Below are 23,513 nucleotides of genomic sequence, written 5' to 3'. Positions count from 1 at the left end.
CATTCCTCTTATGTTTCTTCATTTCTGTAGAAGAATCTAAGCAGAAGGCTGTGAAACATGCCTCAAACCATACATTCTGATTGGGTTTTTCCTCTCCCTCTTTCTTCCCTTATTCTTCTGCTCCCTCTGTGATTCAGCCAAGCTGAATCTGCTACAGAAGTCCAATTTGCATAAAATTATCACTGTTCCATTCAGTTTGCTGCCCCTTCCACAGCCCCTTCTCTGCTCTGCTGGAAGATTTTGCCCTTTCTGAGGCAGGCAAGCCAAGGGAACAGCAGCACATTACTGCTGCCTGCTGCCTAATTAACATCAAACCTCAGCAAGGAGCTGCAGGGATTTACAGGTGTCCTGGAATCATTTTCCCCTCCTCCCTCCCCCTTCAAACCACTCTCACAACAAGGGGGGGACCTCAGGCTACCTGACAGCCCAGGAGTTATTCCTTTGGGGCTCCAGGTGGGGTCAGAGCCCACAGCAGCACAGCTGGGTCACTCCTGGCATCCAAAGACTGATGCAACTAGTCTAGAAAATGCTTTCATTTTGTCAGAAATTCACATTTTATGAGCAGATTGTTGTAAAGTGATAACAGGGAAAAAACCTCTGCATGCTGCTCTAAATGTGAGTGTGGGGTTCTTAAAAAATACCCTGTTTGGGACCAGGGATATTTCAGCTGGTTTTCAGCCTTCCAAATGGCTCCTAGCTGTGAGCTAAGGAAGAGGCTGGCAAAAAGGAACAAGCAGAATATCCCATAGATGATAAAACAACAGGAGACAGCAAAGGGGAGATGATGCACCACTCTGAGGCCTTGAAATCAGCAACACCAAAGTCCAAGGTGGGGCAAGAACAAACATCCACAAGCACAGAGAGAGGAGGAAAACCAAGCACAAGATAGTTGGGACATTTATGCTGATGGGAACACCCTTGGATGGGCTCAATTGGGAAGTTCCATGCAGCAGGTGGAACAAGATGAGCTTTAAGGTCCTTCCACCCCAGGCCATCCTATGGTTTGATGGTCTTGATAAAATGAGAGCAACTCATGCCTAGGCTTGAATCCCACCCTTGGAAGCACCATGGCAAACAGGATGCAGCCCCAGGAATGAATTCAAGCCAGACAAGGCATTTCCCTCTGCATCTATGTGTGTTGAGGGTGCATTCCTGGCTCCAGAGGCACCCAGGGTGTGCTGCTATCAAACCTCTCCTTTGTCCAGTCCCCACAGCTGCCTTAAAGCTAAGCAGGCTCATTTTCAGAACTCCATCTGCAGTGCTAAAGCCTTGCTCACCTTCAGCTTCCAATGAAGGAGGAACCCTGAGCCAGGATCCCTCAGGACAGGCCAAGGCTGAGTGTGGCAGCTGGGGGTGCTCCCTGGGGCAGAGGGAAGGGGTGGGCTCAGCTCAGAGGGGCTGGAAGGGATGGCTGAGGCAGCAGGGACCAAAACCAGCCTGGGTTGTATTTCACTTTCCTCTGGGACTCAACAGAGCAGAAGGCAGAGCCCTGGGCTATCCCTGCCACATCCCAAAATCAGGAGAGCAGAGCACCTCCAAGTCTCCTTGTCAGCACCTGCCTCAGCATCTGCTCCAGGGGGCACATCCAGCTCTGGGGAAAACAGGGATCTGTTTTGTGGGAGCACATTTATCTCAGTTCTCCCCTCCTGATCCTCCAGCACATCTGTTCCTGGGGAAGGGGGATCATGAAGCAGCTGAACAGCCTGGCTGGGGGAGCTGGAGAGAAGGGGATGCTCTGGGAGGAGCAGGGCAGCAGCAGGCTCCAAGAGCTGGCTACAGCAGACAATGTCCCAGTTTAATTTAAACCTCACAGCTTCAGACATGAGAAAGGCTGCTGGAAAGCAGGAGAGGAGAGGGGATTAGAAAGAAACACTTTTGTTGAAAAAGCACTATAATTCCCTCTCCTCAACACACAATGTTTCTTTGAACAGAAGATTTTCAGCTAAGATTAGGCAAGGCCTGTTCCCTGAGCACCTCAGAAAGGCCTTTCAGTGTGTGTCACCTGGGCTGCCATGCTGACAAAGGCAGCTGAACTGTGTGAGCAGCAGTCAATACTGAGCCCAGAGCAGGGCTCACTGCCTCCTCCAGCTCCTCTCCCCAGCTCCAGCCATCCCCAGGCAGGGGCTCTGCAGCCCCCTGGGCACATCCCAGAGATCCCCTTGGATCCATGCCCCCAGCCTGGCTTTCTGCTCAGGGAGGGTCCCCAGCTGCCTTTGCTGCCAGATGGTGACACTGCACTCCTCATCTGCCCTGCACTGGGCACAGGGAATGCTGATGGATCCATCAAACCCTCTGTGATTCCCATTAGAAGCTAATTTTTTCTCCCAATGACTTTCCCTTCAGTGGGGATTCTCACATTAGGATGTTTTCTGTTAATTTAAACAAATAATTCCCCAAGCAGTTTCTGCCCACAAAACCCACCAGGAGCAGGTTGCACTTCTGTGACTTTGTCAGCAGATTTAACAGCTTTTCTGTCCTCTCTGCTTCCCTGTGGGCAGCTGATGGCAATCTTTCCATGGCCAAAAACACAAAGTCTGAGCCTGAGCTGTGATCAGGCAGCTCAGGAGGAGTGACTGGGATTGTTTCTGCCACAATTAAGTAAAGGCAGAGCAGGCTTAAATACCAATAATAAAGAATTTAAATAGAAATTTAAAAACCTAATTAGAATTTAAACCATTATCAGTTTGCTGTTTTCTCTACATGAATATTTGCTTGGGCTCTCAAAGGTTCACAGACGTAAAGGGACCAGGGTTTAAAAATACCTGAGGCAGTGGTGGAAAATGTGTGGCATCATCTACCAGCAGCTCCCAAAGGGAAAGCTCCCCTAAGGGCTCTCTGGCATCTGCTCCTGGGTCACCAGCCCTGCAGAGCCTCCAGGGACATTTTGGGATATTTTGGCTTTTGGGGTTTGCCCTTGGAATGTATTTTTAGCTTTTCAGCTTAAGAATTTGTGCTACAAAAGATACAGAAAAGCACATGATGAACATAGACCAAGAACAACAAAGAAGACTGAAGCAGGACAATGCCAGAGTTTTGAAATTTCCTGGGTTTAACACCAGATGTGGCTTCAGAGCTCCTTAAACCCTGTGGCACCCTCCAGGCACCCCAGAGGGAGAGCAGGAAGCTGCCCCAAGCACCAGGAGCCAAATCCATCACTGGCACCTCCAAGGAGCTGAAGCTGCCCCTGCAGGGCTGAACTTGCTTTTTCCACCAGCCAGCAGCCTGAGGAGCAGAACTGAGCTCACAACACTGTCCCTGGCTAAGGGGAGAGGGGATTTCAGGCCAGCAGGGAACATCCCTCCTTTCCACTGACCTTGTCTGATTAAGCCTGTGCACACAGCAGAGCAGTGGCCAGCACTGGCAGGCCAAAAATCCCTGAGCAACAAAGGCAAGTGAGGCCAGCAGAGAAGCAATGGAGGAATAATAAAGGGGAGAAGAGAGCATTAAAAAGGGGTACTAAAAATAGTATGCAATTATTTACAAATATTCTAGCAATGCAGGGAACAGATGAGCCCAAACACGTGTCCCATTTGTAGCAGGAGTGGTTTGGGGGCTGGCTGGGGACAGCCATTCATTTCCAGCAAACCAGACCCTGAAAACCATTTCATAAAAGGTGCTGATGGATTCTCAATGAAGCGAGACCAGACCCCACCAAAAACAGAATCAGGGAAAAGATGTTTGGAAACAAAGGAGGGAGGAAAGGCCGGCACAGACCAACAGTGGCCCCCGGTGGCTGCAGGGACTCACTGCGAGCCCAGAGCAGCAGGGACAGGCAGGGACAGCTCAGACCCCTCCTGGGGAAACAGGCCACAGAAACAACCTGGTCCAGTGCAGCTCCCTGCCCCTGGCAGGGGCTGGAAGGAGATGAGCTTCCCACCCCAAACCACCCTGATGCAATGCTCATGGAAGTTCTGATAATCAGGTTTTGGTTTTTCACAATGAACTCCTCCAGGAGGAGGGCAGCAAGAGTTGATGCTTTTGGTTGTAGTCACAAGAAATGCAAAACTGAAAATCAAAGTGTGTCAATTCCAGTGTTTTGTATAAAACTCTGATCTTGGTCTGCTCCAGAATAAATGGTGTGCTACAAAAGATGTCACCTTATCCAGCAAAGCCAGGGAGGAGAAGAGCCACAGAAAGTCAGAAAGGGCTGGCAGGAAGGGGACAGAGACTGTTGGACTGTTCTGTATTAAAATTCCCATTAACTGATTATTCTGGAATTGTACCTTTTAGAAGGCTCAGCATTCAGCTAGAACTGACATTCTAAAGATAATTTACTACCCGAGCTGAATTTAAAATCCAGAAAATACATGTAAAATTATATCAGGCTTAAACAAACCCCTTTTCTCTACCAGTCCTAGCCCCAGTTCTCTATTTTTTTCAGGATGAGCCCCTCCCCAAGCTGCAGCTGCAGAGGCAGGAGGTCTGACCTGTTGGGATGGGAGGTGGGCAGCATGAACTGGAACTCCACCACGCAGGTGTTGTCCTTCAGCTGGCGGTGCTGGACACTGTTCAGCTCATAGGCAATGTAGGCTCTCCGAACATAGACCTGGGGCACAGAAACTGCATCAGGGCTGAGGGAACAACACCACAGGGACCTCACCAGATTCTGAGCATGCCCAGTCCCACATAACCTACAGATCTCTTGGATATTGCAGGGTGACAGTGCTCAAAATAAATCAAATCCACAGGAAAATTAAAAATACTGATTTTTGTTTGTTTGTTTCAATGGGAATAAACTCACCTCCAAAGCTGCCATTCTTACCACCTGGTTACTGTGGTAGAAGAAGTTGGGAAGCACATCAAAGATGGATGTCTCGGATAAAATGAGTTTCTAGGAGAGATCACATCAAGCAGAGGTTTAAAAGAGAACTCTGCCTCGCAACCAAAATCAGGCAACAAAGGAAAAACCCCAAATCAAGCCTGGCTAGATCTGATTTCTAAGCTTTTCCTGTTGTTCATCAAGGATTATGACTTTTTTACATTAAACCATAGAAAAGCTGAAGTTGGAAGGGATTACTAAGCCAAATTCCCTGCTCCTCACAGGACTACAACTAAAACCACAGGAGAGGAGCTCCTGGAGCTCTGTGGCCTTGGGGCTGTGCCCATTCCCTGGGGAGCCTGTTTAGTGCCCTGTGAAAGAAGAACCTGCTCAATCTGAGCTTCCCCTGGCACAGCTCCACACCTTTTCCTCGTGTCTGGTGAGCAGAGGGAGGAACCAGCCCCTCTCCTCTGCTGTTCCTGATGAAGGTGCAGAACTGGCACGAGGCGATTCCCACCTCAGCACAGGGACAAAAACAAAAACCAGGGCAAAGCTGGACACACAACAACACACCTGAAAGCCACGAGGGGTTTGGGACATGCAGGTCAGTGAGAAGGAAGCAGGGGGCCAGGGAGGGGAGGCTGGTGGTACCTGCAGGTTCTCAATGCAGAACTGGTGGCCGTACATGTCGATGGCCGACAGGAAGATGGACTCCACCTGGTTGTGGCGCAGCTCGTAGGAGGGCAGGTGGGAAGCAATGAGAACCTGGGGAAACACAGGCAGTGTCAGAGCAAGCAGCAGGGGGCTGTCACCTGCAGGCAGCAGCAGCCTGCTCCATCCCTGAAGAGGCAGCCAGATTGTCCCATGATGCTGCAAAGCCTCTCCCTTCCCCGGCCTCATTTGTGTGGCTGCTCTGTTTGTATTATTGGCAATTCCCCATGGAGAAAGGGAACAGCTTCAATCAAGTTCCATCAGTGCATGTGATTCAGCAGGGCAGAGCTGCTGGTGCTGGGGATTGCCTGCCCAGCTGTTAATTGGGAAGCAGAGCTGGCAGGGAGCAGCAGTGGGGAGCCCCATGCTGCAGCCACACTCTGCTCCTGGGCAGGGCAGGCAACACACACCAGGGCCAGGCATTAAATGCCCAACATGAAGGATGCAGAGGTAGGAAATGAAAGCAGCTTGCAGGGAAAATGAAGTGGAAGAGCAACACAAGGGCTGCAGCACCATCCCCAGCTGATGCAGGGAGGTTCAATAGCGGAACGGCTCAAGGACACAAACACAATCCTGAAGGAAACAGAAGGTCACTGAGCAGCTTCAAACACCCTGCTCATCTTCAATAGTCAAGCTTTGAAATGAAAGGAGAGACCCTCCTAAGTGTGAGCTTTCCTGCTTTAGGCTGGAGACAGGGACTGTGCAGTGAGAGGAGCGATGAGATTCCAGGGTCAGCGTTATCAGGAAAACACTGCACCCTCTGACCCCTTCCTGGCAACAGAGGGAGGGTTAAACTGAACTGCTGGAGGGGAAGCTCACAACAATATCTGGGTGCCTGTGTGACATTAGTTCTGCAGCAGACTCTTGGAATTCACAGTATCAAGAGTTTTTCCAGTTATTTCCAGGTTAAAACAAAATAGACATAGTGCTGCTCAAAGATGGAAGAAACTCTGCAAAAGGCCAGCACAATTCTTTGTGGTAATTCCTTAGCAGCTGCAAAGAACATCTGGTTCTTGTGCAAATCCCTGTTCTCTGCACACATGGATCCATAACTGCAAGGCAGCTGAGGAACCTGGAGAGCCTGTCCATGTTATTCCTACACAATCCAGGCAGCCTGTGCTGGTCAGATTTGCAGATGACAAAACCACCAAAAACCACAGTAACCATGCATTTCCACTTCCTCCATCACACAAACCATGGGCTACTCCTGTGTCAGCCAGACAAAACTTTTTGGAGGAGCATGGACAAAGGAATGCACGTTAAATTTCAATATTACCGTGATTGGGAATGCACCACAATCTTCACCAGTTAATCACTGCTAATTAGCTGCAGTGTCCAAGTGCTGCTGACAGTGATCCACTCTGCCCATTTGCACAGAGATCAGAATAAACAGCAGGAGGTGTGGATCTCCCAGAGGCTGAGCTGCAGCAGGGCAGCCCGGGCAGGGATGGCTCACCTGCCGCGCTCGCAGGGCCACCTTGGCGTTGGTCGTCTTGCTGAGCTGGGTCAGCTCTGTCAGGATGTTGATCAGCTCATCTGTCAGGGTGGGGTCACGGCCACACAGCTGGTCCTGGCAACAGAGAGAGCAGGAGAAGCTTAGCACACAGGGAAAACATCATCTGTGCTCCCCCAGAGGAGTCTGAACTGGAATATGAACACACACTCAGGGCTGGACCACAGCATCCCCACAAGTCCTGACCTAAATTATCCTGACCTAAATTATCCTGGAATTCTGTGCTGACAAGGACACAAATATGCAGAACTCAACAATTTTACACATATAAATAAAAGGTGAAAGAATGGACAGGCACCATCTCCCATTCTCCTACTTGTGGCATATGTTTCAGCACCCAAACACGTGAGAAATGCTGATTTGTCAGAGAGACTCAGAAAACCTCTTCCCATTACCCAGTTTCAGGTTTGTACCAGAAGTTTCTCCTAGCACCAATGAAAAATTCAAAGAGGTTAAATTGTAGCCAGACACCTTGTGGAGCATGTAGAGGACAGCAAACCTTCCCCATGAAGGGTGACCAGAGTTACACTGCCAGAGAACCTCCTGTCATCCACTTAAAAAACACCTCAAACCTCAGAAGTCCCCACAACTCCACAACCACAAACCACCCAAGCTTTGTGCAGCTTCAGCCAGCACCAGAAAAAAGATCTGTCATTCCTGTGACAAGGCTAAGCAAAGCTAACTAAACCCATGAATAATGTACTGTATTTCCTGCCACATTACAGGACTGACTCCATAAAATTTTTTCTAACCAGAGAATCCTGGATCTGAGGAAATCCACAAGCTTACCTTACTGCCTGAATTGGCTGGATAAAACAAGAGAACTGAAGAGCATGAACTTCCAGTGTTAATGCTGCTACAAAACTCTTCTGAATTCCTCCATTCAAAAAAATGCCAACAGTAAAAACTTTCTTCCAAAAATAGTTTCAATTCCCATGAATAATCCCAGAGTCTTCAACACTTCTTGTGAGCCTCCTCCCTCCCACCCCAAAGCTGGAAACCTTCTAGGAGCCTCTAACATGATTCTTCCACACAGCACTTAACAGCTTGTCTTGATAAATTAATCATAGAGGGAAATGTGAGATGAAACAGGGATTTGCCATGGGAAAGAGCTGCTGCCTAAAAGTTTAAGATCTTAAACTTTTACAGACCAGAATAGGCCATCTGAAGATCCAAGAAATAGGAAAGGATAAGGGGAAACCTCTGTGGAGCAGGTGGGATTGACAAAGCTGCCAAAGAAAATAAAGTAAAAACCAAAGCCAAACAATACAAAAGTCCCATTGAGTGAATAATTACACAACAGCTCACACTCCATGAGATTCCAGAGCTCAACAGCTCTTTCCTCACACTGCTGTTGATCTATTCCTCTCCAACCTCACTCAGGCCTGATGCACCTCTAGGAATGATGACACAGATCTCCCAGGGAGACAGACCACACTAAACCACTGAGAAAACATCTGAGCTCCTAACTGAGCACACTGCTGTCCCCTCCTGACCAGTCCTGGGCCACCAAACACGAGTGTGATTGACCCCAAAGAAAGGTCTGTGCATTGATCTACTCCAGGACACTGTGGGGATTCACAGTGGGTAATTCAAGAGCTGCAGGATTTGAAACACAAATTCCTGGCTGTTGTTATGTTGCTGCTCCAGGGAACAGAAATCTGATAGGACATGGGACCTGCCATGCCAGCAGCTACTCCATCCTGCTCAGGTCAGGATGTGCATAAGTTAAGCACAGAAAATGAACATACAACAACAAATCACACCATATTTCAACAGATGTATGAAGGATGAAGCAGTTCCCACCCTGCCTTCAGTGCCTGCTGGCTAAAAAAGGTGAGTGATGGCAGCATAACACCATTACTAAAGCCATCCTCAGAGCCCCTGGTTAATAATGGGTTCCTGGGACACATCAATAACAGCCACACAGACAGAGAGGCTGCCCTTACCCCACCCCACACAAACAGCTTGGCACCCTAAAACACCACAGCTGCCACTGTGGTGACAGCAAAAGTGTCACAGGGACGTGAAGAGCCATGAGCTGGAAGGGAGAGGAGTGATGATGGTTCATGGAGTGCCTGGGAGCCCAGCTGTGCCAAGGGTGACCATAGGCATGTTGGAGCTCCTGTTCCCACTCCAGAGGAGAAATCCCTGTGCCCTGTTCCCACTCCAGAGGAGAAATCCCTGTGTCCCCATGAGGCAGCACCATGGCACTCAGATAACCAGGGGAGGCTTTTCCACCATGGTCTCCTGGTGTTTCAAGTTCTGGCAGCCTGGGGTGTTGCCTTTTCTTGAGCAGAACTGATGGCAGTGATGGTGGCAAGAATGGCCCAAGAAGAAGGGACAAGGGAGGCTCTCTGAGGTCTCCCCACACTCCCCTGGCACAGCCAACACCAAGAGCCAGCGAGGCACAGCCCACTGCAGGTGACAAACCAGAGCAAAAGTTCCAGTCCCATTTTAGCAAGGAATAATCAGGATGACAACAACAAGAACCCAAAGGCAGGTGCTGGCTCTGGCTGCTCTGATTGGCAAAGGCAGCAGCAAAGCCTCAGCCCAGCTCCCTGACAAGGGCTAACGCCTCACCAGCACCCCCGTGTAATTACACACTTGAGTGACTGGACTCTGAAGAAAATTGAAGGCCTGAGCTGTGAACAGCTGCCATTTTCTCTCTCCATCACGCCAGCGTGATTACTTGAGAAATGAACAGCCCCAGCTCAAAGCTACTCCAGAATTCTCAGAGGAAATATGGCTCCGTGTTCAAATAATGAGATTCTTAAGGCAAGCGTTACTTACAATCACAGCACACACCAAAAAGGGAAAGGGGGAAAGAGAAAGGGGAAAAGGGAGAGGCAGGAAGAAAGAATGCCAGCATCCTTCCATCTTACAAATGAGAATTTAAGAAACTCAGCCTCAGTCTAGGAAAATTATGACACTTCTTTTGCTTTGGAGAGTTATTTCGTGGATGGCTACTTTGGATGTATTTTTGGCAGTAACAGACCACATGATGCTTGTAAAATAAAAGGAGAGAGAAAGAGAAAGAGAAAAAGAGAGAGAGAAAGCAGCAGACACTTACAATGAGCATTGTAACCAGCAGGTTCTTCTTGGTGACCTGGGCATGGGAGAAGATGTAGTTCAGCACTGCATTCATGTCACTCTTGTTCTCCTCACGAAGGGTGAAGACACACTTGTCATAGTGACCTGCAGGCAGAAATGCACATTTCTTTTCCAGTCTTCACACCTCTGTGCAAAGGATTACAAGTTATTAGATGTGTCTTTATTTTTCTAGGTGTATTTTTTGAGAATCTCCTTGAAGAGAGCTGAAGGAAGATGGAGAGAGATTATTTACAAGGAGCAGAGTGACAGGACAAGGGGGAATGGCCTCACACTGACAGGGAGCAGGGTTAGGTTGGGTATTAGAAAAAAATTCCTCCTGTGAGGGTGGGGAGGCTGTGGCACAGGATGTCCAGAGCAGCTGTGGCTGCCCCTGGATCCCTGAAGTGTCCAAGGCCAGGCTGGACAGGGCTGGGAGCAGCCTGGGATAGTGGAACATGTCCCTGCTCATGGCAGGGGTGGAATGAGATGTGCTTTAAAGTCCCTTCCAGCCCAGGCCATTCTGTGTTTCCCTGTGGTCCACACAATCAATTTGGGAAGGAATCATTCCCACCATTACCTACTGCAAACTTTAATTTTAACATCCCACTCTTAATAAACAGCTCCAACACCAAATGCCTCCTCTGTGAGCAATACTGAGAAAGGAATAGGGAGCTCAGACTTTCATTCAAATGACAACCAAAATGAAATAACAGCAAAAAGCCTTGCACCATCCTCAGCTGCCAGCAAATTGAAGTGGAAATGAATCTGCAGTACCATTAGGCCAGGGCAGGTAATGGAGCAGGACAAAAGAGTGGAATCTGAACTACCTGTAAGAGCCCCAGCCTCAGAATCAGCCAGGGCTTCATTGCCATCTTGTGCCTGGATAGAGCAGTGCAAGGCATTGACTTCACCTCAGCTTCAGCTGAGCTTTGGGGACAGAATCTCCTGCACAAAACCCAGGATCTGACTGTAGAGCCTTAAAAACAACCCTGTGCACCTCACCCACAGCAGAAATGAGGGCAAACCTCCTCCAAAGGGCCCACATGGCCTTTCCAGGACTAAACATGACTCTTTCAGAAATGAAATCCTTGATGTGCCCAGGAACTGACCGTGCTGGAACTGAGTCTCCACCTTCAGGTACTGCCGGAGCAGATCCATCACCACGGCCTTCATGTGGCCCCGGATGCCACTGCGGTACCTGCAGAGGCACAGACACCCCAAACCCAGCCCTGAGTGAGCTGAGCACACACACAGCCCTGCCCTGCCTGCTGGGGGAGCTGCTGCTGTGCAGGACACCCCTGGCAAAGGCTGACCTCTGCACCAGCTGCACGATGCTCTGCGTGTTCATGAAGAAAACCTCGCGCTCTGATTTGCGGTTCAGCGTGGCCGCGTGGCTGTCCAGGATGTTGGCAATCTGAAAGGGAAAAGCACATGGGAAAAAAAGCACAGGACAAGCAGCAGAGACACACCAGAGCCTCAGCAGACTCCAGCAAAGGAAGTCCAAGAACAAAAATCACTGCACTGTATCATACATGGAGAAATCAGCTTCCAGCACCTCCCTACCCTACCAGGCCTCCCTGGGCTGCAATCACTCTTTTTTTGAGGTTGCACTGGCACTACAAACCATGCAGAAAGCAAATATATGCTCACAGGGCCACTGATAAGACTGAAGTGTTTCCAAAGTGCCTGGTTAAAGCTATAGTGAGCAGGGAACACACACTCTTCAGCACAGGTAAAGAGACAAGCCTTGAAGTGACACAGGCAAGTTCCTCTCACCATGAGGACCCCATGTTCAAACACACCTTCCAGGTTCAATTACCCTCCATGTCATTTAGAGGAACTTTCTCTCTCTCTGCCCCAGCACAAATCAATTTTTATCCCTTCATGAAGTGTGGTTGGTCACCTGTTGGCTGGGAAACTGGCAGAGGACTGAGGTGATGTTGCTGGCATACTGGGCCATCTCCTTCTTGATGGACTTCTCCACATTGGGTGGTATCCTTCCAGAAACACTGGTCATAATGTCCTGCAGTTCCAGCAGGGGCAGAGATGGATCCCTCAGGGTCTTCATTAATCTCTCAACCCAGCCCTTCACCTGGAGAGAGACAAGGCAGTGTGAAGGCAAGAGTGAAGAAGAGAACAAACAACAAAAAGGGGAAAAAGGAGAGACACAATGTCCAACCCATGTAACAGGTGCTGCCCGGTGGCAGAAAAATTGCCCAACCCTTCCCTGAGCTGCAAGAACATTGTGCTCTGGCTCTGGAAGGAGAAGCCCCCAGTACCTTGCTGCTGAAGAAGGGCTCTGGCAGGCAGTAGCCATTCATCACATTGACCAGGTTGTCCAGCACGTAGTGGAAGATGCGGTGGAGCTTCTCACCCCGCAGAGCTGTGCTCTGGATCTGGGGCAGGGCTCCTGTGTGCAGCTCAGCCTGCAACAACAACAGCCTCACTGGGGGCTCCAGACATGGGCAACAGCCCCACTGAGCCCCTGGGGGCACCAGCCATGGGCAAGAGCCTCACTGAGCCCCTGGGGGCACCAGCCATGGGCAAGAGCCTCACTGAGCCCCTGGGGGCACCAGCCTCACTGAGCCCCTGGGGGCAACAGCCTCACTGAGCCCCTGGGGGCAACAGCCTCACTGAGCCCCTGGGGGCACCATCCCCACTGAGCCCCTGGGGGCAACAGCCATGGGCAACAGCCCCACTGAGCCCCTGGGGGCACCAGCCATGGGCAACAGCCCCACTGAGCCCCTGGGGGCAACAGCCTCACTGAGCCCCTGGGGGCACCAGCCATGGACAACAGCCCCACTGAGCCCCTGGGGGCAACAGCCTCACTGAGCCCCTGGGGGCACCAGCCATGGGCAAGAGCCTCACTGAGCCCCTGGGGGCAACAGCCTCACTGAGCCCCTGGGGGCACCAGCCATGGGCAAGAGCCTCACTGAGCCCCTGGGGGCACCAGCCATGGGCAACAGCCCCACTGAGCCCCTGGGGGCTCCAGCCATGGGCAACAGCTAGCCACCCTCAGCTGCAGCCAAGGTTTAATTTGCAAGAGTGGGAAATGGGTTGAGAGACACAGCCCCACAACAAGTACTCAGGTAAGCAGAGAGCAGGAATGGTAGGTAAGGTTAGCCTGAATCAGAGAGAGAGAAAAATCTCAGTCCCAATCCTCATCTGAGACAAATGAACAGTGAAGTAATAATTCCAGTACAAATAGGAAACTGGTTCACTGCACCATTTGTACCACTCTGGACATCACTCCCACACGAAAACCCCACAAAATCTGTGCCTGCTGCAACTCCTCACCTGCTGAACCCTGCTGGGATCATCCAGCTGGAGCTTGGCAATCACACAGCCTGGATCCAGGACTGCCCCTGGCCGTTTGACATAGTGGATGCAGCCTGATTCTCCTGCTGTTATTGTCATCACCATTTTCATCACCTGTAGCAAGGAAAACAGGTTACACACTCAGCTCCATGTGCCCCAAAATGGTTCTAGTTTTGGGAGCCAGCAGGCATTGTCCCACTACAGACAGACCTGCATGAGCACCTCTGGCATTCAGGTGCTCCCAAAACTTACAAGCACAGATGTTGGGAACAAAACCCAGACACTAAAGGGAATGAGAGAAAAAAGAATTGGCCACAAAAGAGCACAGCAGGAACGCAGGGATGTCACTGCTCCCACTGCCTGAGCCAACAGGGGACTCAGGAAGGTCCCACACTCAGCACAGTGAACAAAGCAGACAATTTTCTGCTGCAATCCAAAGGCTCCTCTCAAAGGCTACAGCCACACCTTCACTTCAAGCAGAGGGAACCAGGATCACTTTGTAGAGCTCTCAGACAGAAATGCTTCCTTAGATCAAGAGCTGCTGCTTTGGAGCAGAAGGGTTGGGTATGGGGGAGCCAGTTTGCTTGTACCCCTGCTCTGCTCAACACCACTGGGAGCCACAGGGATTGTGTGGGTGGTGCCTTCTTAGCCATGACCTGTTGCAGTGCAAAAGCACTTACATAAAATAGCTGGATCTCTGTCTTGATATTTTTCTCCTACACATTGTCCCCAACTGGTTTAATTGCCCCTCTGTCATCACACACCTTCCCCTCCCTCAAATCTGTTTTGAGCCACACACTCCTACACAACCCCTTGTGCTTTCCTCACTGTGACGCAGAAATTGCTCATCCTCCTCCTCGGTAAGAGTTAAGTAACTTCCCAGGGAGAAGGGAGGAGTGACACTTATTAACTCCTGGGATTGAGCTGATAAATGATCAGCTAACCAGGATGAAGTTTGTTACTTCATCCTGGCCTGTAAGTCTGAGTCTGTGTCAGTACTACCAGGAGAAGCCTTCACCACAGCTGGGTAACACGTGGATCTCACCTTCCCTTGGAATCTCAGGAAGGTAAAACCATGGTTTCACTGCTGAGAAATTTTATCACTTGGTGTGATAAATCTGAGTGATTAACACTCAAATTTCATCTGCTAAGTAATTTCTTCCCCACCCCATCACTCTCACTGGTAATTCCTGCTGTAGTTCAGGTTAAAATTTGTAAATTAAATACTCCTAGTCCCAAAGCATCCAACATCCCTCCCCCTGAGCTTTTTCCTGGGCAGCCAAACCAATTCCTTGAGACTTTTACCTCAATTTCTGCAAAGCACTGGCCTGCAAACACGTGTCCCCCATCCTCCACCACATACTGGATCAGCTTGCCAGCAGAAGGTGAGCGCAGGATGGAGGGATCGTTCTCCTTCTCAAACACACAGGTCTTGTTCCCAATGGTGATGCGGTACCTGGGCAAGGACAGGACACATCAGGGCAACACAGTTCCTTGGGGAAGGCATGGGAGAGGGAAAATCCAGTCTCCCTTTCCCTGTTCTACTTGGAAATAAAACTAAGGGAAAACGCCTCAACCAGCTCAGAGGTGGAGGGTCAAATCCAGAAAGTTACCCAAATTCTTTGTGCTCCTGAGCTGATCCATTACTTTTCCCAGAAGGTAACACAGCAGAGGGGGCAGAGTTCACATTCCAGACCTGGGGATACCCTTTACTGCCCTCACTGCTATGATCCTTGCAGGGAATTTTGAGGGGAAGCACTGAAACTTGTCTTTATTTCTAAAGCAGCTGTGGAATTTCAAGAATTTTAAAGGTTTTCAGGTTCTGGGGTTTTCTTTGTGGTGCACAGCCAGCTAACAGTAGCCAAGATCTGTTGTCTTAAAACTCACCCACCGTACACCTAGCAAACCCTTTCCAGGAGAGAATTCCATTGCCAGCTGATCTTTGGGAAGCATGAACTTACAAACACACCTCATTTGGGCTGTGCAAATGCTAAACATGAAGCTGCACAGGTTCTACCTGTCCACTTCTTCTTTCATGTAGGTGGTGTAGCTGCTGCCATCATAGGAGAGGAGCAGCCCCCCGTCGCTCAGGCGATGCACGTCGACCTCCACACAGGAGCTGTTCATGATCACCACGTAGGAATTGGGAGACTGCCTGGTCACCTGCAAACCCACAAGGGAGGGAATTGTCCAGTGAATTGAACACAGCATTGGGTGTTTCAGTTGCCACAACACAGCTTGCTAAGTGGGAATTAATGAAGAGGAACGGAGGTGTTTGATGTCGTGTAATAAAATTGGAGTTACAAAGGTAAGCAAGGAAGCTGCTCAGAGGGATGGAGCACTTCTCCTATAAGGAAAGGCTGGGAGAATTGGGATTGTTCTGCCTGCAGAAGAGAAATTCTGGGGTGATTTAACTGTGGCCTTCCAGGCCCTGAAGGGAGCCCACAAGAAAGACAGAGAGACACTTTACAATGGCCAACCCCAATCAGTGTGGGATTCTGTGACACAGCAGCCAAGAGATGCCAGAACTTGTGCTGCCCATGAATGCTGATTTAATCCTCTCACACTTTTGCACTGATGGTTGAGGTTTGATTGTGCAATCACAGACCATCTTCTCACCCTCATCTATTCACAAGTCACAGGTCACAGTCATGCACTAAAACTGCACAATGGAGGAGATAATTCAGGGGGAAAAAAACCAGATTGTCCCACAAGGAAAGCAACAAGTGCTCTCCCTGGAGAGAGGGATCCTAGCCCAGTCTCTGCCTCAGAGCTCCTATTTGAAGCTGGGTAAATCCTTTAAAGAACACTTCAGCTGCTGCTCAATGCCTCTGTTCCTCATCAAAGATAAACCCAGGGAGGTGCAGAGGTGCAGAATTCTCACTGCTGCAAAAACCAGCCTATGGTCTTGTCATTAAAAACTCCACCAGCACAAATTTGCCCAAGGAAGCTAATGAAGATTACACAGGCAACCTTAAGTCTAATATTTCCTAACTTTCTTATGTTTGTTTTTGCAACATGGGGCTTTGCATGCAGCAAAAAAGCAACACCTCAGGGAAAAATTGCTGCCAGTTCTGTCACAATGGTGTGTCAAAACCCCAACAGAGGGACCTACATGGTCAGAAAAATCAGCTGGAAGTTTTGGTCAACCTGTAGTAGGCTTTGCCTGTAACAAAGCAGTTTTCATCCTACTCAGAGCAAGAGGCTGAAATGTTTACAGAGACACTGCAATGGAGGGGTGTTATTGAAAAGAAGGCCATGCTGATTTCTTCACTCACTAAAGCAGAGAAAATAAGCCCTGCTGAGGTAGAGCTGCCTGCAGAGATGTGTGCAAGGATGAGGCCAGGGCAGCTCTGGGGGGTCCCACATGTACCTTCAGCACGTACTTCCGGCCCTCGTAGATGAGCTCCACGTCCACCGTGTTGAGCAGGGTGTGAGCAGGGAGGACTTGGCCCCTGCAAAGGCAAGTACAAAACAAAACTGATCCTTCACAAGCCACCAAATGACTACCAAGGGTCTAAAGAGCTTCAGAGATGCGTGCAAGGCTTTAGGAAACACTAGCAGAGAGATGGGATAGGCTGTTATAGAGTCTCTTTTTAAGAGAGACACTAACCAGTTTGACCAAGTCAAAGTCCCTCCAGCCACACAGGCCAGCTTTGCTCTCCTTTCCATTCACTTCTGGGTGATTCAAGACCCCCAGATGCTGTCCTAGCAGCACACAGAGATAGAGCTCCATTGTTTCTGAGCCATTTACTGGAGCTCCTGCTGGAAACCAAAGCAATCTGTGCAGATAGCAGGGGATATTTTGAGGAGATGCAGATACCTGCTAGTTTTCTCAGTAGATAAAGAGCTCCCTGAGGTCAGGGAACAGCAGATAACAAGCCCAGAGCATTCCTTGAACAGAACTAGTGCACCAGGAGTAATTACTAGAGAGCAGCTTGCACTTTTACCTCTCCAGGGAGTGCAGGAAGTTGGAGACGCTGTTTCGGAAGCTGACGTCAGCCACGTGCAGAGCCCCACACACCACCCCCAGCATGGTGTCAGGCCTCTCAGCCTAAAAAAGGGACAGACACAGTCACACCTCCTCCAGCTCCAGCCCAATCTCAACACCCAGCCAGAAGAATCAGCAGTCTTAGCTCTATTTTTGGTTCATGGACAACTCTCTTCAAAATCAAGTCAGTGCAGCAGCCATGTGAACTCTACATTATTATGGAAGCAATTATTTCTGTAACTCCTTAAAACTACGTTTTCTTCTGCCTGGATCAAATCTCAAGGTTCCAACAACACTTCCACTGTCACCTATCCCAGACCCCAAACATAACACTGGTCTCAATGCTTTTCTGGACAGCTCTAAGACCCACTTTCCCCTACAGGGTCGACCTAGGATTTCAATATATGTAAGAAGCAATGCCACTCAAAATGTTTCTTTATCAAGTGGCCATTCACCACTCCTAAACCCTTTCACAGCAGCAGGCAGCACCCCTGCTCATTCCCAAGTGTGCTGCACAAGGGGAAGAGCTGCACCTGCACTTTCTCGGCGATGAGCCGGTCCAGCCAGCCCGTGTCGATGCGGTTCTGCTGGAAGCTCTCTGTCTCCAGCAGCTTGATCAAGTATTCCACAGTGGTCCTGAAGTCCCCTCGGATGGACAGCTCCTTCAGAGCCACCACCATGTTTCTGAAAGGGGAAAGAAGCCCTGTTATCTGTACCATCCTAATGGTAGCAGGTAAGTTGGCAGCTCCAGGCAGAAAAGGTCAGAGCAGAAGAGAACAGGCACTGGAGCAGGATCCTCCAGGAATGTTTAGGAATTGGAGAATGTTGATTTCCCTGCTGCTGGTGTGAAGAGCAGCTCAGTGGGATCAGGAGTTCCCCCTGTTAGCATCACCCAGAGCCCTACCACATGTCAGGGGCATACAACAGACAGACAGACAGACAGATGTGGTGTCCACCCCACCCAGAGTGGAACTGGAAAGGCTTTGGATGAAAAACATGGATAACAGGTCAGACAGGTCTTTAAAACCCCACACCACAGAGGACACTCTGTGGCTCACAAACCATCCTGAAGCATTGGTAAGTCAGGTTAGCAATGTTTTTCCTGTTAGAAGCTTTAAAGAGGGACTTCCACACTTGGGTAGCTGTGTCACAGCCCAGCAGCAGGTATACAAGGCAGGGATGAAACAGAAAGGAAGAAAAAGAAAGAAAATCTAGCAAGAAGTGTAGAAATGTAGGTGCAATATAGTGGAATTGTAAAGCAAGACAGGATGAGACACCTGACCATGACATGGAGAACAAAATAAAGACAGGGAGATTTCTCTGGAAACTCCTAGAAGTGAGGAGCCTTGTTTTCCCATGGCACTTTGGATCAAAGGGGACAAACCCAAGCAATTCCCAGGCTCTCCCACGTTCCTGACTTACGAGATGGCTTCTTCACGGTTCTCTCCCCAGGAGAAGCAGTGACCAAACTGGGAATCAGCAAATTCATGGAGCCCTCCTGCAGCAGCCACACTGAAATAGCCCCAGACATTCTTATTGCTCCGGAAATTCAGCTCCTGAACTGTGCCAGAACTGGGCTTAAACCCCTGCAAAGACAGACAGACACTGCTCTAGGCCCTAAAGAAAAGGTGAATAATCCAGAATTAGGGCCCTGGAGGCTCTGAGAACACCTCCTTGTGCTGCAGCACGGTGTAACAAGTTCAGGCTGTGTCTAACCTGAGTACAAGTGAGGTAAGAATCTTTTGTATTTGCTGCCAAAAGTTGCAGCAGCAGCAGGACTGGCCCTGTAAAGCCCACAGGGAGCACCAAGCACAGAAGTTGAAGCCTCACCTCATCAGGATTCTCACTGGTGATCCGGGCAGCGATGACGTGGCCACGGGGACTGGGGACGTGGGCTGAGTTCTCAAAATCAATGGTTGTGTCTCCCCAGGGAGAAACTCCATACATCATCCTGATGTCCTTGATCCTGTGGAGGGGGATCCCCATGGCAATCTAAGGAGGAACAAAAAAATGATAAAAAAACCCCTCCACTGCTTCTCTCCTCACAGAGTCAAACATTGACAGTCCCCAAGACAACTCAGCTCAGTGTAATATCCACCTTAAGCCCTTCAGCCAGTATTTTCCATTGACTGATTAAAAGGCTCCAGGGAAAGCTGACAGTGCCAGGTCAGCTGAGGATGGGCAGGCATTAGGCCTGTTAAAAATATACTGAGGTTCCAGTGAGACAGAAGGGCCCTAATTGGTTATAGGAAACTGGAATTTTGCAATTATAAACTGTGGGGAGATTAACCTGCAGAACCAGCTGCTGGCTGCATCCTTATGGAAAAAAATTTCACCTGCCCCATTCATTAGTTGGGTCTTTATTACAGATACAGCTCAAAAAAGAAGTATAAAATCACAAAGAGCCTTAATGAGGTGTGAGGGGACTGTGGCATCCACCCACAGCTGGAAAATTGGGGGCCAGGAGCTTGGGGGGATACACAAGCAACTGACAAGCCACAGCATATTGACAGCTGCTCTCTACAGGATCTCTGAGGAATCCCCTCATGGCTTTGGGGAACTTCAAACAACTGCTGAACTTGCTGAAAGATGAGAAAGCCAATTTGCTGTGCTCACCTGGAGCTGTGCTGCTGGCAGGTTGACATCTGCCACCATCTCTGTGCAGGGATGCTCCACCTGCAGCCGTGGGTTCAGCTCCAGGAAGTAGAAGCTGCCATCCTGGCTGTACAGGTACTCCACAGTGCCTGCACTCACGTACCCCACCATTTTGGCAAGCTTCACTGCACACTGGGACACAGGAAAAGAGAATATTGCACTGCCAGTTACCTGTGCTCTCTCTCTTCATCCACCACACCCACTTCAGACTGTTGCTGGCACTCTGAAACACCCCAAAACTTGTAACAGGCACAGGACCTGCTCAGAGAAAAGCCTGTGGCACAGGAGTTTTGATTTCCAACTTGTTTCATCTACAATTTACAGAAGGCAGAGTTTAAAGCAAAGATTTGCAACACCCAACATTAGGCAACTCCTGCAACTCCTGCTTTTATTATGGTAACACACATTTAAAACACATTTCTCTCCCTTTTGGGGGGCATATATCTTTGAAAGGAGCTGCTGGTGGGATTTAGTGTGGAAATCACAGGAAGCAGCTCAAGACACACACAACCCTCTACTGCTCCTTTAAAACATTCAACAACACAAAACTCTGACATAAACTAAAAATACAAAGTCCTGCTTGTTTCTGGAGCCTGGCCAGGGCAGGGGAGGCTGCAGAGCCACTCTCACCTGTTCCATGTGCTCAAACACTGTTGAGGTTGCAATAGAGGCTGGAGCCTCCTCGATGATTTTCTGGTGCCGGCGCTGCACGGAGCAGTCCCGGCCAAAGAGGGAGATGGCATTGCCATACTGGTCTGCCAGGATCTGCACCTCCAGGTGCCTGGACTGCTTGGCCAGCCTCATCACAAAGATGGGAGAGCCTGGCACTTCAGTTTGAACCTACAGCAGGGACAGAAGGAACAGGCAGAACATCTTGGTTAAGATGGAGCTTCAGTGCTGAGGTCTCACAGCCAGCCTGAACATTTAGAACAAGACCACAGTGCAGTGGGGAAAGTCACCTGTCTGAACAGATTGGGGAAGTCATCTGCATTGTTCACTTTCCTGATTCCTTTTCCTCCTCCTCCTTCAGAAGCCTTGATCATGACAGGGTAGCCAACCTCCTCAGCAGCCTGGCAAGATGGACAGAACAACAGGGTGAGTACAAAAAGGCAGCAGAATCCAGTGAAAAAATCATTATTTCCCTATTGATTTACATCCAGGCTTCGATATCTTGACTATTTAGCAACTAATGGGATAGAAACAAATATCCCATTGAAGAGAGTGCCTGTAGCTAGAAAAATCAGCAGGGATTTTGTGATTACAGAGAATTCTGACCTCTCCAAGTGACCACAAAATCTTTTGTTAGTGCTTCAATGCCATTAAATTTACAAATTCACAGAAAAGCTTCTGTATAATACAGAGGCTGGGTAACATGGAAAATCACACACTCCACCTCTGCTCTTCACAAAGGAAAACTCCAAATCCTATATTATGCCAGGAATATCTCTCATTCTAAAACTCTTCCTCAAGGAGAAACTCCAAAGATGAAATCAAGTGTGTGGTTGTGGGTTTTTCCTAAAAACACCTTCTTCCTGCACTGAACAAAAATTAGGTGACAGCTTTTAATTCAACCTCGGTCCCGCATTTCGCTCTCCCTGCCAATCCTCACCCAGCTGTCCAGACCCAAGGTTTGTGAATGATCAGCTCCCAAGAGCCAGCTCTGGGGCTGCAGTTTGTGGTGCCATGAGGAGGCTCCAGGCCAGTTTTGGTGAGCTGTGTGAGCCCCCCAGACCCACCCTGAGGCCATCATCCGCGTCCTTCACGTAGCCCTTCTCGTAGAGCTCCTGCGGCACGTTCAGGATGCGCTTCTGCAGGTCGTTCTCCTGCCAGTCCACTCGAAGGCCTGGGACACAAACAGCACCCTCTGAGCTCCTCCTGCTGCCAGGCTGGGTAAAGGCAGCTGCAGGAGGTGGGTGACACAAGGGACAGCCACAGCAGCCTGAGGAATCAGGCTGGGAGCTCTTAGAAAAGGAGTGTGCAGAATGTAAACAGACATTTCTGATTTCTGGGGTGCAAGAGTTTGTATCCAATCCATTCTATCCTCATCCACTGATCTGTGAGAAGTAGGCTGTTATTTACAGTGTTTTGAAACTGCACAGGAACTTCCATGGAAGCAGAGTATGGGCTCCAAAACTACACAGAATTATGGGATGGTTTGGGTTGGAAGAGACTATAAAAATCAGCTTGCTCCAAACCCCTGCCATGGGCAGGGACAGCTTCCATTAGAGCAGGTGTCTCCAAGCCCTGGTGTACCAGGTGAGCCTGTGAGCATCAGCTGAACTCCAGGAAACTTCTTCCATGTTTCCTCATCCCTCCTCTGCACACTGCCAGCTTCTCCCACCATCTCCAGGCTCATTCCATCCCTAAAGTCATTGCTTCCAAGGCATCTCACTGGTGTGCTGGGCAAACAGCACAAATGGGAAACTCTGAATACATGGAAAATCTCCTGGAACACACTTTTGATCATGGAGCTTCTTAAAAATTAGACACATTGAAGGAACAAAAACATCAGGATGATCCTGACAAACACAGGAAAATTTCCTTCTTACCACTGCCACTCCAAGGAAGAGTTGGAATTCCAGCAGTCTGAGCCACGATGGAAGAAGCAATTTTATCTCCTAAGGCCCACATGGCTTGGCTGGGAGGACCTGCAAAGAGCAAAAGCAATGCATGAGACAGACACAAGGGGTGTCAGACATTAGGGAAATGTCCAGAAGTCTGATTTAGGAACAACTCCATTCTTCCCATAAAACTGAGCCTTCTTTAAAATGAGAACAGGGACAATCTGATTTAACAGGAATCTTTTTTGATTTTTCATCTCAACATTAAAGGCTATTTTGGAAAACTTTCCCCTTCTTCCATATAAGAACTACTGTAAAGAACAGATCATCCATCTTGCACTGCAGCCCACTCCTCATGGCTCTCTCTTGGACTCAGGATTTTCTATCCCCCTAAACCTCCCCAGTTCAAACACATCAGATGAGCAGTCCATCTCCTCACCCATGAAAGCAATCCCGTTTTTGTGGAGAAGTTCTGGCAGTTTGGGGTTCTCTGATGCATGGCCCCAGCCAGCCCACACAGCCTGCAGGAGGAAAGAAACAATTTGCTCTTTATTTGAATAAAACAACCAAGTAAGCAGAGACAGACACATGCAAACACTTCAAGTCTTTCTTTTCCTCATGGAAAAAAGCCTCAGAACACCCAGGAGCCAGAGCTGAGCTACAGAGTGTGCTGAATTTAAAGGATGACTTTCACCTCACAGACAAGTGCAAGCAACCAGCTGAGGAGGAGCATGGTGTAGGGAAGTGCAAGGCTGCAAACCTCCCTCTCCTGCAGATATTCACACTGGGATAGCCACTGCACTGTCACATGGGTTGCCTTTGGGTGCTAATTTAGAATTCCAGTTTCTCTGTCCTGCTTTGCTCCCCAGGCACAACTCCTCACTGAAGGAGAGCAGATTGCTCAGGGCCTGT

The 23,513-nt window shown here is 49.3% G+C and overlaps 1 protein-coding gene across 6 annotated transcripts in view; it reads right to left on the bottom strand.

Moving 5' to 3' along the window:
- Positions 1 to 23,513, bottom strand: part of ACACA (acetyl-CoA carboxylase alpha) — a 100,308-nt gene that overhangs the window by 60,961 nt on the left and 15,834 nt on the right. For all 6 annotated transcript variants that reach the window (XM_079325281.1, XM_079325282.1, XM_079325285.1 and 3 more), the window contains 23 exons: positions 23,041 to 23,122; positions 22,590 to 22,688; positions 21,777 to 21,883; positions 21,000 to 21,110; positions 20,671 to 20,880; positions 20,002 to 20,172; positions 19,216 to 19,377; positions 18,808 to 18,971; positions 17,919 to 18,069; positions 17,345 to 17,448; positions 16,768 to 16,849; positions 15,412 to 15,557; positions 14,700 to 14,850; positions 13,374 to 13,508; positions 12,356 to 12,502; positions 11,980 to 12,168; positions 11,390 to 11,490; positions 11,186 to 11,274; positions 10,057 to 10,181; positions 6,927 to 7,040; positions 5,411 to 5,524; positions 4,742 to 4,831; positions 4,428 to 4,546 (listed from right to left, as the gene is read on the bottom strand). In XM_079325281.1, the coding sequence (XP_079181407.1) occupies positions 4,428 to 4,546; positions 4,742 to 4,831; positions 5,411 to 5,524; positions 6,927 to 7,040; positions 10,057 to 10,181; positions 11,186 to 11,274; positions 11,390 to 11,490; positions 11,980 to 12,168; positions 12,356 to 12,502; positions 13,374 to 13,508; positions 14,700 to 14,850; positions 15,412 to 15,557; positions 16,768 to 16,849; positions 17,345 to 17,448; positions 17,919 to 18,069; positions 18,808 to 18,971; positions 19,216 to 19,377; positions 20,002 to 20,172; positions 20,671 to 20,880; positions 21,000 to 21,110; positions 21,777 to 21,883; positions 22,590 to 22,688; positions 23,041 to 23,122 (2,963 nt within the window). The remainder of the gene's footprint in view (positions 1 to 4,427; positions 4,547 to 4,741; positions 4,832 to 5,410; positions 5,525 to 6,926; positions 7,041 to 10,056; positions 10,182 to 11,185; positions 11,275 to 11,389; positions 11,491 to 11,979; positions 12,169 to 12,355; positions 12,503 to 13,373; positions 13,509 to 14,699; positions 14,851 to 15,411; positions 15,558 to 16,767; positions 16,850 to 17,344; positions 17,449 to 17,918; positions 18,070 to 18,807; positions 18,972 to 19,215; positions 19,378 to 20,001; positions 20,173 to 20,670; positions 20,881 to 20,999; positions 21,111 to 21,776; positions 21,884 to 22,589; positions 22,689 to 23,040; positions 23,123 to 23,513) is intronic.

Source organism: Erithacus rubecula, assembly GCF_903797595.1.
Source record: "Erithacus rubecula genome assembly, chromosome: 22".
Classification (NCBI taxonomy): Eukaryota; Metazoa; Chordata; class Aves; order Passeriformes; family Muscicapidae; genus Erithacus; species Erithacus rubecula.
This window is presented reverse-complemented; position numbering and strand designations above follow the sequence as displayed.